General features: G+C 40.3%; 1 protein-coding gene across 3 annotated transcripts in view; it reads left to right on the top strand.

Moving 5' to 3' along the window:
• Positions 1-19,869, top strand: part of LOC140465683 (pro-glucagon-like) — a 46,513-nt gene that overhangs the window by 20,422 nt on the left and 6,222 nt on the right. The window contains exons 3-7 of one of the 3 annotated variants that reach the window (XM_072561289.1): positions 9,791-9,930; positions 13,411-13,468; positions 15,878-15,963; positions 17,013-17,156; positions 19,300-19,425. In XM_072561289.1, coding sequence (XP_072417390.1) covers positions 15,890-15,963; positions 17,013-17,156; positions 19,300-19,425 — 344 coding nt within the window. In that variant the 5' untranslated portion in view covers positions 9,791-9,930; positions 13,411-13,468; positions 15,878-15,889. Of the gene's footprint in view, positions 1-9,790; positions 9,993-13,328; positions 13,469-15,877; positions 15,964-17,012; positions 17,157-19,299; positions 19,426-19,869 lie in introns of all 3 variants that reach the window. The other 2 variants (XM_072561288.1, XM_072561290.1) reach the window with 2 other exon arrangements.

Genomic DNA, 19,869 nt, shown 5'->3' with positions numbered 1-19,869 from the left:
TTGCGGCTGTACAGGACATTGGTTCGGCCACTGTTGGAATATTGCGTGCAATCCTGGTCTCCTTCCTATTGGAAAGATGTTGTGAAACTTGAAAGGGTTCAGAAAGGATTTACAAGGATGTTGCCAGGGTTGGAGGATCTGAGCTATAGTGAGAGGCTGAACAGGCTGTGTCTGTTTTCCCTGGAGCGTCGGAGGCTGAGGGGTGGCCTTATAGAGGTTTACAAAGTTATGAGGGGCATGGATAGGATGAATAGACAAAGTCTTTTCCCTGGGATCGGGGAGTCCAGAACTAGAGGGCATAGGTTTAGGGTGAGAGGGGAAAGATATAAAAGAGACCTAAGGGGCAACTTTTTCATGCAGAGGGTGGAACGGGTATGGGATGAGCTGCCAGAGGATGTGGTGGAAGCTGGTACAATTGCAACATTTAAGAGGCGTTTGGATAGGTATGTGAATAGGAAGGGTTTGGACGGATATGGGTCGGGTGCTGGCAGGTAGGACTAGATTGGGTTGGGATATCTGGTCGGCGTGGACAGGTTGGACCGAAGGGTCTGTTTCCATGTTGTATATCTCTATTATTCTATGACTCTAGTATATAAATTAATCCCATTTTCCAGCACTTGGCCCATTGCCTGTATGCCTTGACATCGCAAGGGTACATCTAAATAGTTCTTTCATGTTATGAGAGTTTCTCCCTTACATGATTTGGAGGTGCAGGTGTTGGACTGGGGTGTACAAAGTTAAAAATCACATTATACCATGTTATAGTCCAACAGGTTTATTTGGAAGCACTAGAGTCATAGAGATGTACAGCATGGAAACTGACCCTTCGCTCCAACTCATCCATGCCGACCAGGTATCCCAACCCAATTTAGTCCCACCTGCCAGCACCCGACCCGTATCCCTCCAAACCCTTCCTATTCATATATCCATCCAGATGCCTTTTAAATGTTGCAATTCTACTAGCCTCCACCACATCCTCTGGCAGCTCATTCCATACACGTACCACCCTCTGTGTGAAAAAGTTGCCCCTTAGGTCTCTTTTATATCTTTACCCTCTCACCCTAAACCTATGCCTTCTCATTCTAGACTCCCCGACCCCAGGGAAAAGACTTTGTATATTTATCCTATCCATGCCCCTAATGATTTTATAAACCTCTTTAAGGTCACCCCACAGCCTCTGACGCTCCAAGGAAAACAGACACAGCCGATTCAAACTTTCCCTATAGCTCAAATCCTCCAACCCTGGCAACATCTTTGTAAATCTTTTCTGAACCCTTTCAAGTTTCACAACATCTTTCCAATAGGAAGGAGATCAGAATTGCATGCAATATTCCAACAGTGGCCTAACTAATGTCCTGTACAGCCGCGACATGACCTCCCAACCTCTGTACTCAATACTCTGACCAATAAAAGAAAGCATACCAAACGCCTTCTTCACTATCCTATCTATCTGCGGCTCCACTTTCAAGGAGCTATGAACCTGCATTCCAAGGTCTCTTTGTTCAGCAACACTCCCTAGGACCTTACCATTAAGCCTGTAAGTCCTGCTAAGATTTGCTTTCCCAAAATGCAGCACCTCGCATTTATCTGAATTAAACTTCATCTGCCACTTCTCAGCCCATTGGCCCATCTAGTCAAGATCCTGTTGTAATCTGAGGTAACCCTCTTCGCTGTCCACTACACCTCCAATTTTGGTGTCATCTGCAAACTTACTAATTGTACCTCTTATGCTCGCAACCAAATCATTTATGTAAATGACAAAAAGTAGAGGACCCAGCACCGACCCTTATGGTACTCCACTGGTCACAGGCCTCCAGTCTGAAAAACAACCCTCGACCACCACCCTCTGTCTTCTACCTTTGAACCAGTTCTGTTTCCAAATGGCTAGTTCTCCTTGTATTCCATGAGATCTAACCTTGCTAATCAGGCTCCCATGGGGAACCTTGTCGAATGCCTTAATGAGGCCCATATAGATCACATCTACCGCTCTGCCCCCATCAATGTTGTTACTTCTTCAAAAAAATTAATCAAGTTTGTGAGACATGATTTCCCATGCACAAAGCCATGTTGACTATTCCTAATCAGTCCTTGCCTTTCCAAATACATGTACATCCTGTCCCTCAGGATTCTCTCCAGCAACTTGCCCACGACCGAGGTCAGGCTCATTGGTCTATAGTTCCCTGGCTTGTCCTTATCACTCTTCTTAAACAGTGGCACCACGTTTGCCAACCTCCAGTCATCCGGCACCTCACCTGTGATTATTGATGATACAAACTTTGGCGGGGCCTTTCTGCAAAGGAGGCTGTGGCCAGCCTAGGGATGCCAACTCATGATGGCTGCATTTCTGGGAGTTTCATTATCTGGTCTCACATTTAGAAATACCCATTTTCTACTTACCCACCATTATTTGACCTTTAGGTGCACTTTCTGCATGACTCCAATTAGAATGGCAACATGGCAGACATGGATTAATGTTGATGTTGCTTAAATCATCATTGTAACTAATAAATTTAAAATGTTCAAAGAACGTTAAAAATTCTCTTCTTTTATTATTGCAATGTATTTTTTTCTTGGGTTTGCTTACACCTGTGAACCTGGGGATTGATCTTCGATTCCAGGAGACTCCAGGACAATCCTGGAAAGTTAACAATCAAGTTATTCTTTCACCCAGGATGCAGATGTTTCCGATTGAAGCTCCTTGTCAATCAAATTGGAGTCATAGAGATGTACAGCACAGAAACATACCCTCTGCTCCAACTCATTCATGCTGACCAGATAGTCTAAATAAACCTCGCCCTATTTGCCAGCATTTGGTCCATATCCTTCTTATTCATATACCCATTCAGATGCCTTTTAAATGTTGGAAGTGTACCACTTCCTCTGTATAAAAAAGGTGCTCCTGATGTCCCTTTTAAATCTTTCTCCTCTCACCTTAAACCTATACCCTCTAGTTTTGGATTCCCCATCCTGTGGAAAAAGCCTTGACTATTCACCTGGTCCATGTTCCCCATGATTTTATAAACCTCTATAAAGTCAGTCCTTAGCCTCCAACACTCCTGGGAAAATAGCCCAGTCTATTCAGCCTCTCCCTATAGCTCAAACCCTCCAACACTGGCAATGTCCTTGTAAATCTTTTCTGAACTTTTCAAGTTTCACAACATCCTTCCTATAGTAGAAAGACAAGAATTGCACACAATATTCCAAAAGTGTCCTGACCAATGTCCTGTACAGCCTCAACATGATCTCCCAACTCCTATACTCAATGCACTGAACAACAAAAGCAAGCACACTGAACACCTTCTTCACTACCCTAGACACAAAAAAACTGCAGATGCTGGAATCCAAGGTAGACAAGCAGGAGGCTGGAAGAACACAGCAAGTCAGACAGCATCAAGAGGTGGAGAAGTCAATGTTTCGGGTGTAACCCTTCTTCAGGACTAGGGGCGGGTATAAGGGGAGCATTCTTCACTCTCCTATCTACCCACAACTTCACTTTCAAGCAGCTATGAACCTGCACTCCAAGGTCTCTTTGCTCAGCAAAACTCCCCAGGACCTTACCATTATGAGCAGGAATGGAAAACTCCCTCGTCCATGAGTCCTGACTGCAACATCTGCCTACAGCTCGAGGTAAAATGAACAGGCCAATAAACCAACTGAATCAGAGTTGAGTCAGTATTGTACTGGGCAATGAGCCATCTGGATCAACTGTTAATAACTCTTAACTCATAAATCACAAAAATCTTTGTACTCTAAATATTTGTATGGACCGATTTCTGCATTTAATACCATTAATTTGTTTATATGTTATACAATATTGTGGTGGTTCTCAGTCATAGTTTATGAATGATAAAAGTGTACTTTGATTTACTTAACTTCATAGAATAATCAATAACTATTGACTTGGTCATAACCTTTATGTGGAGCAAAGTAATATAGGATTATAATGTTACTTAAGTCATTTAAAGGCAACTTTGTTTTATGCTTCTATATATAACAATTAAAAATATACAACTACAATGACAAGGTGCCAGACTCAGTTCACATTCTGGATCAAATTATCTTACATTTGACTAAGTACAACAGAGTAATGCATCCAAGGCATTTCACTGGAGCACAATAAGACAAAAATTGACATAGTCAGCCAAAGGAGACATTAAGCTAAGTGAGTAAAGGCATCACTTCAGGAAGGTACATTTTTAAAAGTGTCTTAATGAGGCGGGAGAAACAGAAAAGTTGAAAGCTCAGTGAGGAAATTCAAAAGTTAACAATATAGGCAGCTCTTGTGATTAGAAATCAGACTTTCATTCATAGGATATGGGAGTTACTAGCTGACCAGCATTTATTGCCCATCTCTGGTTGCCCTTGAGAAAGTGGTGATGAGTTGCCTTCTAGAATTGCTGCAGTCCAATGCCGTTAGGGAGGGAATTCCAGGATTTTGACCCAGTGACATTGAAGGAATGGGTATATATTTGCTAGTCAGGAGGGAAACTTGCAGGTAGTGGTTTTCCCACGTATCTGTTTGCCTTGTCCCTCTCGACTGAAATAGTCATGGGTTTGGAAGGTGCTGTCTGAGGATCTTTGGTGAATTTCTGCAGTGCACGTTGTAGCTAGTACACACTGCTGCTTCTGGCATCACTAGTGGAGGGAATGGATGTTTGTGGATGTGGTGCCAATTAAGTGGACTGCTTTGTCCTGGATGATGCCAAGCTTCTTGAATGTTGTTGGAGTTAACCCATCCAGGCAAGTGGGGAGTATTCCATCACACTTCTGACTTGTGCATTGTAGATGATGGACAGGTTTTGGGGAGTCAGGAGGTGAGTTACTTACTGTAGTATTCCTAGCCTCTGACCTGATCTTGTACTGTGTTTATGTGGTGAGTCCTGTTGAGTTCCTGGTTAATGATAACCCCCAGTAACTTGATAGTTAGGGATTCAGCGATGGTAACACCATTGAATGTCAAGGGGTGGTGATTAGATTGTCTCTTATTGATAATGATCATAGCCTGGCATTTGTTTGGGGCAAATTTTATTTGTCACTTGTCATCCCAAGCCTGAATATTGTCCAGACCTTATTTCATTTGAATATGGACTGCTTCAGTATCTGAGGAGTTGCAAATAGTGCTGAACGTTGTGCATCAGCAAACAACCTCACTTCTGAACTTATTATGGAGGGAAGGTCATTTATGAAGCAGCTGAAGATGATTGGTTGCAAGACACTACTCTGAGGAACTCCTGCAGAGATGTCCTGGAACTGAGATGACTGACCTTCAACAACCACGACCATTTTCCAATGTGCCAAGTGTGACTCCAACCAATGGGGAATTTGCCTCCTGATAATTAATTGATTCGAGTTTTGCTAGGGCTTCTTGATTCCACACATAGTCAATGCAGCTTTGATGTCAAGGGCTGTCACTCTCCCCTCGCCTCTGGAGTTCAGCTCTTTTGTCCATGAGGTGAGGAGCTGAGTAGCCCTGGCAGAACCCAAACCAGGTGTCACTGAGCAGGTTCTGCTGATGACACATTCCAACTCTTTACCGTTGATCAAGAGTAGTCTAACGGGGCAGTAACTGGTTGAGTTGGATTTGTCCTGCTTTTTGTGTACAGGATATATCTGGGCAATTCTCCACATTGTTAGGTAGATGCCAGTGTTGTAACTGTAGTGGAAGAGCTTGGCTAGAGGAGCAGCAAGTTCTGGAGCACTATTGCCAGAATGTTATCAGGAACAATAGTCTTTGCAGTATCCAGTATCTCCTATTGTTTCTTGATATCATGTGGAGTGAATCAAGTTGGCTGAGGATTAGTATTTGTAATGCTGGGTACCATTGGAGGAGGCTGAGATGGATCATCCACTCAGCACTTCTGGCTGAAGATTGCTGCAAAAGCTTCAATCTTACCTTTTGCATTGATGTGCTGTGCTCTTCCCTCATTGAGGACAGAGATATTTGTGGACCTTCCTCCTCCATTGTGTTGTTTAATTGCCCACCACCATTCACGAGTGGATGTGGCAGGACTGCAGAACTTAGATCAGATCAGTTAGTTATGGGCTGGCTTAACTCAGACTATCACTTGCCTCCTAACTGTTTGATATGCAAATAGTCCTGTTTGGTAGCTTCACCAGGTTGACACCTCAATTTTAGGAATACTTGATGCTGCTCCTGGATGCCCTCCTGCAATCTCCATTGAACCAGGGTTGATCCCCTGGCTTGATGTTAATGGTTGAACAGGGAATATGCTGGACCAAGAGGTTACAGATTGTGCTGGAGTACAATTCTGCTGCTTTTGATGGCCTGCATCATCTTACGAATGCCCAGTTTTGAGTTGCTAGATCTGTTCAAAGTCTGTTCCATTTAGCACGGTGATAGTGCCAGACAACACAATGAGGTTATTCTCAATGTGAATGCAGGACTTTGTTTCCACAAGGACTGTGTGGTTGTCACTCTTACTGATTCTGTCATGGACAGATGCATCTGCAGCCAGCAGATTGGTAAGGATGAGGTCAACTATGTTTTTCCCTCTTGTTATATCCCTCACCACCTGCTACAGACTCAGTCTAGCATCTACAGGTAGTTCTTCCATAACACGATGGTTGCGTTCTTATGCTACCCCACATTATAGAAAACTCTTGCTTTAGAAACAGCACTTAAGGTGTTGGTGATGTAATCGCAATATGGCCAACACACACTTGCACTTTAGAGAAATGTCCCCAATTTGTCAATCGCGTTACAGCAAATCTGCATTACCGAAATGCACCTTATAGCAGAACAAACTGTATGTCCTTTAGGACCCGTCCAGTTCAATCAGTAGTGTTGCTGCTGAGCCACTCTTACTGGTGGACATTAAAACTCCACCACAAAGAATACATGTTGTTCCCTTGCTTCTGCCAAGTTTTGTTCAATGTGGAGGAGTACTGATTCATCAGCAGAGGAAAGATGGTATGTGGTAACCAGCAGGAGATTTTCTTGCCCATGTTTAACCTGAAGCCATGAGATTTCATGGGGTCTGGAGTCAATGTTGAGAACTCGTAGGGCAACTCCCTCATGAGTGTATGCCACTGTGCCACCATCTCTGTTGAGTCTGTCCTGCTGGTGGGACTGGACATATCCAGTGATGGTGATGGTGGTGTCTGAGACATTGTGAGGTATGATTTCATGAGTATGAATATAGGCTGTTCTTGACTAATCTGTGAGACAGCTTTCCCAATTTTGGCACTAGCCCCCGAATATTAGTAAGGAGGATTTTGCAGGGATTGACAGAGCTGTTTCTGCTGTTGTCTTCTCCAATGCATGAGTCAATGCCAGGTGGTCTGTATGGTTTCGTTTCTTTGAAATGTTAAACCTATTGATACAACTGAGTGACTTGCTGGGCCATTTTAGAGGGCAGTTGAGAGTCAACCATATTATGGATCCAGAGTCACATGTAGATCAAACCAGGTGAGGACAGCAGATTTCCTTCCTGGAAGGACATTATTGAACCAGATGGGTTATTCCAACAATCAATGGTCATTTCATGGTAATCAGGAGATTTTTAACTCCAGTTTTTTTAATTGAATTTTGTCATGTTGGGATTCAAACCAGATCCCAGAATATTAGCTGAGTTTCTGGATTAATGATCCAGCAATAATACCATGAGCCCATCACCTCTCAAACTTGGAGGAGTGCAGAGATATTGGAGAGTTACAAGGAGAGAATAAGTTGAAGCGGAAGAAAGAGTAACAGCTATAAAGGGAATTGAGCACAATAATGACAAGCTGGATCCAGTCTAAAAGCCTGTAAAGACTAGGGTGGGAGGTGAATGGAGCTTCGTCTTGTTCTGAAGGCATCCAGTTAGCTACTAAATGAAGGCAGTCCACGGCCCAGACTCTAGCCCAGAATAAGCTCTGATGAACCATCAAGCTGAACTGCAGAGAATAATAAATTTATAATCAAACATGTATCAAAAAACAGACTGCAGTATAGCCTAATCGGTCAATGCCATCGTTGATGCTTCACTCAAGCATCTTGCCCTCTTTCTTCACCTAAATCTGTCAGAGTAAGCACACCCCATTTCCTTGTCCCTCATATTGCTGGGATATGGAAAATGGAGAAGGTTATCTGAGAGTACAACAAGATCTTGATCAGATGAACCAATGGGCCAAGAAGTGGCAAATGGAGTTTAATTTGGATAAATGTGAGGTGTTGCATTTTGGTAAGACAATCTAAGGCAGGACTTACAGGGTTAATGGAAGGGTCCTGGGGAGTGTTATCAAACAGAGAGATCCTGTTCCTTGAAAGCGACATCACAAATAGACAGGATGGTAAAGAATTGAGTGTGTTGCTCGAAAAACACAGCAGGTCAGGCAGCATCCAAGGAGCAGGAAAATCCATATTTCGGGCCAGAGCCCTTCATCAGGAATCCTCAACTCTCAACTCTGATCTCTAGCATCTGCAGACCTCACTGTCTCCAGGATGGTGAAGAAGACATTTGGAATGCTTGCCTTCATTGGTCAGAGCATTGAGTATGGAATAACATGTTGCAATTGTACAATGCATTGGTGAGACCACCTTTAGAGTACTGCGCACAATTCTGGTGTAAAGGAAGGATATTATAAACTGGAAAGGATGCAGAAAAGATATACAAGGATGTTACCACAATTGGAGGGATTGAGTTATAAGGAGAGGCTGGAGAGGCTGGGACTTTTTTCCTAGAGCATAGGAGGCCGAGGGGTGATCTTATAGAGGTTTATAAAATCATGAGGGGCATAGATAGGATGAATAGCCAAGATATTTTCCTTTGGTAGGGGAGTCCAAAACTAGAAGTCATAGCTTTAAGGTGACAAGGGAAAGATTTAAAAGGGACCTGAGGGGCATTTGTTTTACACAGAGAGTGGTGTGTATATGGAACAAACTGCCAGATGAAGTGATAAAGGTGGGTACAGTTATGACATTTAAAAGACATTTAGACAGATACATGAACAAGAAAAGTTTAGACAGATATGGGTCAAAGGCAGGCAATGGGACTACTTCAGTTTAGGCAACCTGGTCAGCATGGAGGAGTTGGATCGAAGGGCTGTTTCTGTGTTGTATGACTCTCTGATTCTATTCTTGTTTAGCTTACCCCTTAACTACTCACTTGAATCACTCCGATGGTATTGAGTTTCACGTGATTAAGTATCTAGCTTACATGGACGGCTTCTAGTTACACACTTTCCCCAAGACTAAAAATCTTTCATTATTTTAAAGATCTCAGCCTCCCGTTTTCAGACTTTCCTAGCTCATCATTCTCACATTTTTTAGTATCATCCCTGTAACTTGCCTTAGCATTCCTTCAAAATATGATGATCAGGTGTGTGCAAGACTCCAGGTGAAGTCTAACCAAAGTTCAATACTAGTCTACATCAACTTCATTACTTTTTAATTCTATTCTTTGAGAAATAAAACATAGTACTTGGTTTGTTTCTTTGTGGCCTTGCTACCTTGTGGCACAATTTTTAGTCTTTAATGTATTGAAAGAATTCAATAATTCTCCACTCAATTAGACTCAGATGTTCTAAGTAATAAATGACCTCTATTCCTCCTATAAAAATGTACTATTTCACATTTATCTTTATTAAACTTCATTTGCCAATTATTTGTCCATTCTTCAGACTGAATTTTACCAGCAATCAGTGAAGTGTTGATCTTAGTGAATTTTGTGGTGGGTTTCTCTCCATGAGCCCCGGTGAGTTTACTCATGCTATCTTCCCAGATGTGCCTCATTATCTCACACCATGCTCTTATTGTGCAATGCTCATCTTTTTCTTCCATTTTCTGCAGGTCGAACTATTGGGCACTGCCAGAACAACTCCCCGAGGACTTTTGGCATCATTTTTGATTCCCAACCATTCACCTTGTTAAGAGCTGGCAGTCTACAGATGACCAGAATGATTCCTATCAATTTTGTCAGACATCTCAGGGTGAGGAAAGAAAGCACCCTGCTTTGCTGATGGGCACCCAGAGGTCCTGGTGTATGGGAAGTGTATGTGGTTGCTTTACTACAGTGAAAACACATGAGCTTTGTTACTTCTCTTCCTCCTTCATGGGTTTTCTTTTTAACCTGTGGTAAACCAGCTCGACTATCTACAATGAGATCTTCTTTTTCCTTTCCACCTGAAGGTTTCTGTTTTCCCAGTTTCTATCTCTCACAGATTGAAATTGATATCAGAAGTCAAATTTTGATTTACGAACCAACTCATAAACATCCATGATTTCAGCGGTTAACTTTGTCGTCTTAACTCTCTGCTCTTCCACATGAGTGCTCACTACTTCAGGAATTGAATTGTCTCTCTAAAAGTGTCCTATGTTTGATATATTTTCAATGCCCTCGTCCATTGATCAAAATTACTTTGTTTGACCCTTCCAAACTCAATGTGCATTGATCAGGGTCCCTCCTTAGAGGGACCTCCTTTTGTAGACTTCTGGTTCTAGCTGATATGTACTTAAGATGCTTTTATTCACCTCATTACACTCCTCAGATACCTCCTCTGATAGTGATGCAAATATCTTATTAGCTCTACCTAACAACTTTGTTTGGATCATCAATATCCACATGGTCACTGGCCATTTAATTGGTTTAACCACTTTCTCAAATGAAATAAAAAAGGCTTCTCATCAAACTTAGGCAACGCTTGGACATATTTAAACAGACCCCACTGGGCCTTTGGCTACAATGGATTGCTCTCCACCACTGTCCTCATCACTGCTCCTGCCTTTCACATCTATCTCCGCCATTTTAAATTAACTTTGTGTTTTCAATTCCAACCTTGAAGTTCAAAAACTCTCTCTTTCTCCCTTTCTTTTTTCTCTGATTTTAATTATAATTCAAACTGTTTCATTTTCTTTTCCCTTTCTGTTTGTTCTGCCAGGGCTATTCTTTTTTTTTTCTCCCCCCCTTGCTATTGCCTCTAATTCAAGCTGCTTCATTTGCAATTGAATTTTAGCGATCTCCAATGGTTCTGATTATATTCCTAGCAGTTGTAAATGTTGGGCTATTGCTGCAATTATTTCCCTTGCCTCACTGAGACAGACAACTCCAACTTTAATTTGCCAACTCTGAAAGCTGTGCTTTGCTCACTTTCTGTACAACACCAAAGTGACTTCTTCCACTTAGGAAACTCTAAGTGTCTGGAAGTGCCATTATTACACAAGGCATACCTGATTTAAACCATCTGAATGCAACACCTGAAATTTAAAAAAAACCACCAATACTCACCACTCACTGCCTTTGAATCTAATAACCTAAACCCAACCTGGAATTAAAGATTTTAATCCCAACAAGAGTCCCCAGTTTGTTATGGACCCCACCAAACCCCCTCAGAATATATTAAGAAGATAGCCTAGTCCTTCCCTTTTACATATTTCAAAGGTAAGTGTAAGGTATTGCATTCCAGATACAATTCAATTGGACAAACTACTCACCTTTAAGCAAAGCACATTATACTTTTACACTACAGTTAAAATACAGACAAAATAAAAATAAAGGAATCAGCTTAACTGTAACTCTATCAAAATAGTAGATATATTAGCTATCACTAATTAACTGTTCCAATAATAGTAACATAGCATAAACACACCCTTGGCAAAGGCAAATTCAACAAAATAGATTTGTTGCACATGCAGCTCTAACAGCAGGAAGAGAACCCCAGCTTTTAACAGAGAGGGAATAAAAGCTTCTGCATCTAGCTTCAAGATCCCAGCAACTACTGAAAGCTAAAACAAAAGTCCTGGTTGTGAGAGAGCTTGACACCACCCATTCAGGCTGCTTCTATTGTTACAACTTTAAACAAAACACAAGGCCTCACAAGCTATTTACTTGCCTGGCTTTCAGCAGACTACTCTGTACCTCTGTCCCAACCTTACTTCATAAAAAAAGACAAAATACACATTGTAAAGCTATGGTATTTCCATACTATCCCAGCTTTCTGTTGTTCAAATATTTGTTAATATATGTATTAATTTGTATATATTAATATTTAGTATATTATAAATAATTATATGCATTTTAATATCTGTTAATATCTTTGCTGAATAAAGATTTATCTGTCTCTGATTTCAAAGTGACTTGCTACTGATCCAGCATTAACTGCCATTTGGGGAAGAGAGTTCCAAATATCTACTACACTTTGTGTGTAGTCATGCTTCCTAACATCTCTCCTAGACAGTCTGGCCCGAATTCTCACATTATGCCCCTTGTTCTAGAACCCCAAACCAGTGGAAATAATTTATCTTTATGCGTCCTGTCTTTGACAGTTCATATCTTGAAGACTTCATTCAGATCATCTGCTTGTAAAATATTTTATTTTTGTTTAATGCTTCTTAATATTTAATTTCATTATTCCTCTTTTGCCTTTTGAACTTTCTCCAAATCTCTACATCTTCTCTTTTATCCTGCATTCCTCAGCAATCTGTGGACTTAATGAGTGCTAACCTGTAACTGCTCCTTTTTGTCTTTGTTCATTCAAGGTGTCTCATCAGTGTTTAATTTTTCCTTTCCTTCCAGTGGAATATATTTTTCCTGAAACCATTTTAAATGATTCTTCTACATCATATGCCATTATTGTTGGCCATTTTATCTTCCCAAGTTCTATTCTCAGCTTTTCTCAAAACTTGTAACCCGTGCTTTTTTTCCTGTCATATGTATTTCCTTCTCTATTGTCTATTGTCTCTTATTTTATGGTCACTATTACCTAGATGTTCCCCTATTTTTACTTACCTGCTCTGGTTCATTCCCATTCCTTGAACCCATAATGAATCATCCATTGCTGGGAATTTTAGGTACTGTGTTTAAATGGAATCCTGTATATATTGTAGTAATTCCATTTCTTTATCCTCTTTATCCATATGTTCTGTCCAATTAGTAATGGTGATTAATAGTGAATACTGTTCTATGGATTTTATTCATTTCCCTAACTTCTCTGGATATTTCCTCTACTACCTTCGTTCCATTATTTCGTGGGCTGTTGACTTCATTTGTTATTGTAATTGATGCTTTATTACCTTTTATCTGTATCCACTCTATTTCTTATTTTTGCACTAGATGGTTTAATGTTACTTAATGGTTACTTAATGCATCATTTTCCTGTACATAATACATATGAAAATTAATTTAAAGCACAGCTAATACTGAAACAACATTTCTAGGTAGCTGCTGTAAATATCAGAAGGCTGATTGGACCATTAATTAGCACTTTTAATGCAGAAATGTAGATGCCAATTGTTAATAAGCAGATTTATGAGTTCATTGTGCTCATTAGCTGAATGTCATAACTAAAGTACATTCATTACACAGTTGCTTATCTGTAATTTTCTTTTTAAGAAGGTGAATTATTTCCTGCAAATGCAGGCCAATTACACACTGTGACTGTATAAAAAGAGCTGATTTTCACCTTTGAATACAGACCAGGTGCAGGATTCATTCCAAAGAACAGGTGGAAGTCAAGTGAAGAATCTACAAAGGTAATGAAGTTCTGCTTCTCTGCTTCTACATCTAATCTAAGATAATATTCTCTTCCCCTTATCTGTGGGGTGATTTACCAGAGACTTTTTATGTTATGAAGGTTTTGAAAGGGTTGCTGTAAAGAAGATGGTTTCACTGGTAGGAATCCCAAAATTAGAGGTGACAACTATACGTTGGTCAGGGGTCATGCCCAAAACATTGACTCTCCCAGTCCCTGGATACTGCCTGGCCTGCTGTACTTTTCCAGCACCATCCTTTTTGACTCATTAATACATCCAGTAGAAGAATCAGGAAAAATTACTTTACTCAGAAATTGGTGAGAATATGGAACTTGCAATGACATGGAGTTCTTGAGGTGACTAACATAGATGCGGTTAAAGAGAAGCAAGATGAATTCATGAAGGACAAAGGAATAAAAGCTATGATACTTTTGGTTGGGTGGGATGATTTAAATTGGAAGGAGATTCGCACAGAGCACCAACATCAGAGTTGACCATCTTGCTAAATTGCCTGTAATCTTGCTGTGTAACCACTTTCTGAAGGTGCTAGCTCAAGCTGCTGTTTGCTCCTTCAACAAGTTTATTTTACCCAAGTGCCTGTTTTTTTTGCAATTGACCATAGTGAGCAAGCATTGGTCATGTTTTGATTGTGAATAGCATTTGACAGCAGGGACACTAGGTTTGATCAAGAGTGGGATATCGATCTGATTTATCTCTTCTTTAGCCCAGAAACCCTGAGGACAGTTGATTGGCCTCCAACCTCTGCTGTAAAGAGAGCAAGTAGCTCAAGTTAAAGCTAAATTTATACTGAAGGAATAGGATAATGGAAGCATGGTTTTGAATTTACAATAGAATTGGTAATTTAAGAACTGGTATCTGAGACCAAAATAAAGAATATTCAGCATGTGAAACATGATGTGATTGTGCAGACAGAAATTATGGCATTTGCTCAATTGGGATTATTAGAATTAATTAAATGGGTGAATTAAGGTAGGGCGAGTGCCTCCTTCATAATTATTCTAAAAACAGATTTTAAAATGAACTAAGATTGAGTGGTGTGAAGCAATGCTATTACCTATTTTCCTATTGATACTGTTTTAAATGAAATGTGTTTTGAGGACTTTGTAATAAGAACACTGAATTCAATGCACTATTAATGGTATAAAATTTACAATTCTAAATTAATTAGTTCAATGTTGCAGGAATCAACTGTTGGTCTCAATAGATAAAATGCAGGAGAGATAAAATGTTCCAATGTTATTCTATCCTTCAACAACCTTGTGTGAAGTTTTGCAGTATACAATTTAAGATTAGTACGCTGGTGTCCTCTAGTGGAGAATAATGACTGCACCAGATTTTATTACTCATGATATTAGTTCTTTTTGGCTTTTGTTAATAAATTTTAATTGGCACATTAACTATAACATTTCATTATTGGGCATGTTCAACAAAAAATGACAATAAATACATAAGTTTTGAAATTGTAAAACTATTGGATCTTTTCAGTCCCAAGCACAGCTGACTAATAAACTAGACTGAATTCGATGTTACAAATGGTTTAGTGCTTAAATGTGTCACTACTATGAAGTTGGCATATTATATGATAATAAAGAACAACGAGATTCTGGTTTGTTACACAGTCTGTGCCCAGTTATTTTGGGTATTAGGGAAGGTATTGCAATTTGACTCTGGGCCAGGCAGGCAAAAATAATAAAAGTAAATCAGTGTGGATTGCTGCTACTTCTGATGACTGTTCATGGACTCTCAAACTGATGGCATTGAGTTTAACTGTGTGTGGCCATTCTACTGGAATAGCCTACAATACACACATGAAGCATGAAAGAGGTACCATTGTGTGACTGGTGCTTGTGGTAACATAAACCACAATTGGCACACTCACAAGAGCAAGGCATATAATTAGGAGTAAGAAAGACATTGTAAAGAGCTGATATTACACATAAACTTTCCTTCCTTTTTATAATAAATCACAGATCATTGATGTTTAATTGGACTTGCTCCAAATTAACAGTATAAAATCTGCCTGCAAGAAAAAGTATTTCACAATCTTAGACTTTAATCCATTTAATGTTTTTTGCGGGTTCCCTGGTTTTTTTAGTGTCATAACTGGGGAGAGTGACACATAAGGGAGGAGGGGTGTGAAATCGAGTGGTATTGGGGTAGAATGAGATGGGGAAAGAGTGACACAGGGTGGTGTTGGGTGGGCAAGAGTGGCACACTGGGTGAACAGGGGTAGAGTGACAGAGGGTGGGATGGTTGTGGGGGGGGTGGAAGAATGACAGTGTTGGGGGGAGGGGATGTGTGACATAGGGTGGAATCGGTTGGGTGGTGGAAAAGTGAAACAAGGTTGAACAAGTACTGTGAATTTGTCTGAAAACTCTGTATTTCCAGGAAACACCAAAGATGCTTGCTCCAATATTGCTTGTGCTTCTGTCCACCCTCGTGGGATCAATTTGGGCAAATGAGAGTGAAAGCAGGTAATGAGAAGCCTGAGCTCCAATAAATGAGCTAGCATTTATAAAACATGAGCAGTTTATATGTTCAGTGATTCTGTTGGTTCAGTTAGCACATTTCCGAGGCTTGGGTTCCCCAATTCAAACCCAGGTCTGAACTCAGTTAACTGCTTTTGGTGCTCTCAGAGAAAGAAATGTGTTGCATTTATATATCCCCTGCATTCACTCAGAGCATCCTGAAGAATTTTACAGCCAGTGATTTTTGAATTGCATTTCTCAGTATAATAAATAAACTGGCTGTAAAACACTGAGATGTCAGTTGATTATGGAAGGTACTATATAATGCATGTATTCATTTTTGCAGTTATAGTTCTAATGTCGCAAATACAACAGATAATTTGGACACAACAATGTTGCGTAGTCAGCATTCTCCAGAGCAATTAGAGGTGGGCAGTAAATGCTGACCTAGCAATGCCTACATCCCCTTGAACAAACACATAAAGGACACATGATCAGATTATCTGTTACATTGCTATTAGTTGAGGAATAAATGTTGACCAGGACAGCGGGGAGTTTTCTTCTGCTTTTCTTTAAAATAGTACTGTGGGAGTGTTCACAGCCACTAGGAAGGCAGACAGGGCTTTTTGTTAATGGTTTTTTGAAAGATGGCACCTCCAGCAGTGCAGGACTCTCTCCTGTGACAGTGTGACTACTCATTCAAATCTCTGGAATGAGACTATAACCCACAATCTACCAAACCATGGACAAGTGGGACAGATTTTAGGTGAGCGAAAATGAACCATGCCTCCCACCCTGGATCATTAAGGCTTCTCCTCAAACTTTGCATTGCTGACTTTGTGCAAGGATAAGCTTGGGTTTGACTGATATGGTCACAGTTGATCAGAATGAGGATCACATCTGAGGAATTCTATTGAGATAGTAATGTACCGATGGGTGCTATCTGAGAAATAAGACAACAACATAAGGAGTGGAGGAAAGAAAATTGAGGGGAAGAAAGTAAAATCCTATTAACAACTACAATAAAACCGTTCATGTTTCATGTTGAACCACAGCCATTCGATTCTGGATGTAAAGCCGACAGAGAAACGGTACTCAGAAGCTATTTTAGCCAGTGACTACAGTAAATATGTTGACACCATGATGACCAAAAACTTTGTCGATTGGTTAATCGCAGCCAAACGGACCAGTAGAAATGGGTGAGCAGCTTCATTGATTAAAATATTCACAATAGTAAGAACTCCTTCATCGGTGAGAACATAAAGCTTGTGAATTTAATCATAACCTTTATACAAATGCAATTGTTACCTATATTTGTCATGCACATGAGTTTGGTATTTTGTCCCTGCCACATTAATGATTCATGTGGAACTGGGAGACTTTGCATGATCTAACTCTCCATTGATCAAAAATATATGGCTTTAAGATGAAGTCAGAAGCTGATTCATACTACATCAGGTATAGAATTGTTGCAATACCTGTGGTGGCAGCATTAATAAAAATTATATTCTGACAGGTAATGACTAAATGAATGCAGGAAAGGTAAATAGAATTATTTGGACTATACATCACACAAAAAGGTCATTCAGTCCAACTGTTCTGTGTTGGTGTTGATGCTTTACACAAGTCACCTCCAATCACATCTATCATTTGACATATTTTTCTATTCCCTCTTCTATTATGTAGTCACCTTGATTCCTTCTGAAAGCTTCTGAATTGTTCATCTCAACTACTTACCGTGGTTGTGAATTTTACATTCTAACCACTTCCTGAGTATTATAAATTGTCCTCATTTCTCTGCTCAATTTGTTAGTAATTAAGTTTTCTGTGTAAAAATCTGAACTCCCCTCAAAGAATCTAATACTCCAGAATTATTCAGCTCTTGGAAATTGATCCTTTGTCTGTAGAACCCTTCCAGTACCTCTGAGTCTGCACCTGTATGATAAGGAAGATAAGATTAAACTCCTCCTTGGTTAAGCTCAGTCAAGGCTACAGGAACTATCTCATATTTGCAGCCCCTGATTTTGGACTTTTTCCATGTCTGCACTGTCAAATCAATATTTTAAAGACCTCTTCAGGTCTTCTCCAAGTCTGCTTCTGCTGTGGTCTAGTGGCTTAATAGGCAAAGACACTGTCACTGAGCCGGAAACTCTAAGTTCAGGTGTCACTTAAGGCCAGGATGCAGTTCAAACAGGTTATCCTTCAAATAACATAAAACACACAACTCTGGGAGCTGAGATCTGATACAAAAACAGAAGTGCTGGAGAAACTCAGCAGGTCTGGCAGCATCTGTGGAGAGAAAGCAGTTGACGTTTTGAGTCCAGCTCTGAAAAAGGATTGCTGTGCTTGCAATGTTAACTCATCATCCTTCCAACACTTTCCTCTTCTTCATAAAGAGGAAAGAAGTGTGGGTGTGAAGATAAAAAATAAACAATCCTTCTCTTTTCTAAAGAATCAGTTTAGCCTAGGAATGGCATCACACCTGATGGTCCTGTATCAGGTATCCTTGTAGTTGCATTTTCCAGCAAGTGATTACTGCATAGTGATCAAGAGCAGGACATATATTCACACCTGTGGCTCTTCATCTCCTCCCCAGCCCAGACATCATTAAAGTAATTTTAGAGCATTCACTGCAACCTGAGTTAAGCTGAATAACTTGCAACTGAATTGAGGATCTTTCTCAACTTAACAGAATAGATAGAGCTGTGGCAGGGAGCTGGAGATACAAGATTGATGTTTATGTGGGTTGGATAGACTTGGTATATTAGGACTCTTTGAGGGGCAGCAATTCTTGACACAGAACAAGAGGCTCAGCTGCTTCAGCAGTGTTAGTAGATGGCTTTCATTTGGGATCAGAGGTGATGCTAAGGCTAAAAAGGTTAATAGCTGAGAGGGTTGGGGTGGAGCCATTGAAGGTCAGAGGTAAAAGCGGCTGATTTTTATAAAAACTAATGTTATTGGGTGTTGATGGCAAGACCAGCATTTATTACCTGTCCTTGATTGCTTTCCAAATGAATGGCTTGCTAGTCCATTTCAGAGGGCATTTAAGAATCAACCACATTGCTGTGGGTTTGGAGAAGTGGGATGTAGAGCAGACAGGGAAAGGGTGGAAGTTTAGACCCTGTGAGACTGATGAAGACGCTGTGGATATGATTTACACTTTATAATATCCTTTATAACAGAAAGGAGTTACGTGAGTAGTTAACCTCCGAGTCAATCACTCCACCTGGAACCATTGAGAGTTGATCTGAGAATTTATAGCGGTGGTAAGAATACTTGCCTGAACCCAACACTTTATGGATTCTATTTAACTTCTACCATTTTGGGTTGTTTATTTTCTAGCGAATCTACTGAAGGTGTGAAGAGAGATATAAATGTGGTACCCACCACACCTCCTTCTCCCAACTCAGAGCTTCAATCAACTAAAAACTTCCAGATCTGGCTCTTAAAACACCAAGGAAAGAGAAGGTGAGTTGTAGTTTCCAGGATGGTAAAATGAAGAAGAAACTAAGTGGTCAGATAATAATAACTCCAAGGGACAACTGTGACTATTTAAAAACCTTGCTTTCGCTTTGAAAAAAAGCCTACATTTACATAAAACCCTCAAGACCTCCGATGTCCCAAAGCATGTTACAGTCAATGAGTTACATTTGAAGGGTCGTCACTGTAATTCAAGTAGGAAATGTATGGCAGCAATGTATACAGCAAGCTCCCTTAAATAGCATTGCTATGATAATGGAAAAATATTTATCCCAGGACATGGAAAACCACTTTGCTTTTCTTCAAATAGTGTTGTTGCAACTTTTAAGTCTTCCTCAGACTGCAGTGAAGCCTGGGTTTAATGTTTGATCAAAAAGCTGGTTCCTCTGACAGTACAGCACTCCCTCAGTACTGTGCTGCAATTTCACCTGC

This window comes from Chiloscyllium punctatum, chromosome 42, assembly GCF_047496795.1.
Source record: "Chiloscyllium punctatum isolate Juve2018m chromosome 42, sChiPun1.3, whole genome shotgun sequence".
Classification (NCBI taxonomy): Eukaryota; Metazoa; Chordata; class Chondrichthyes; order Orectolobiformes; family Hemiscylliidae; genus Chiloscyllium; species Chiloscyllium punctatum.
Note: the sequence above shows the minus strand (reverse complement) of the source record. Positions and strands in the feature narration are given on the sequence as shown.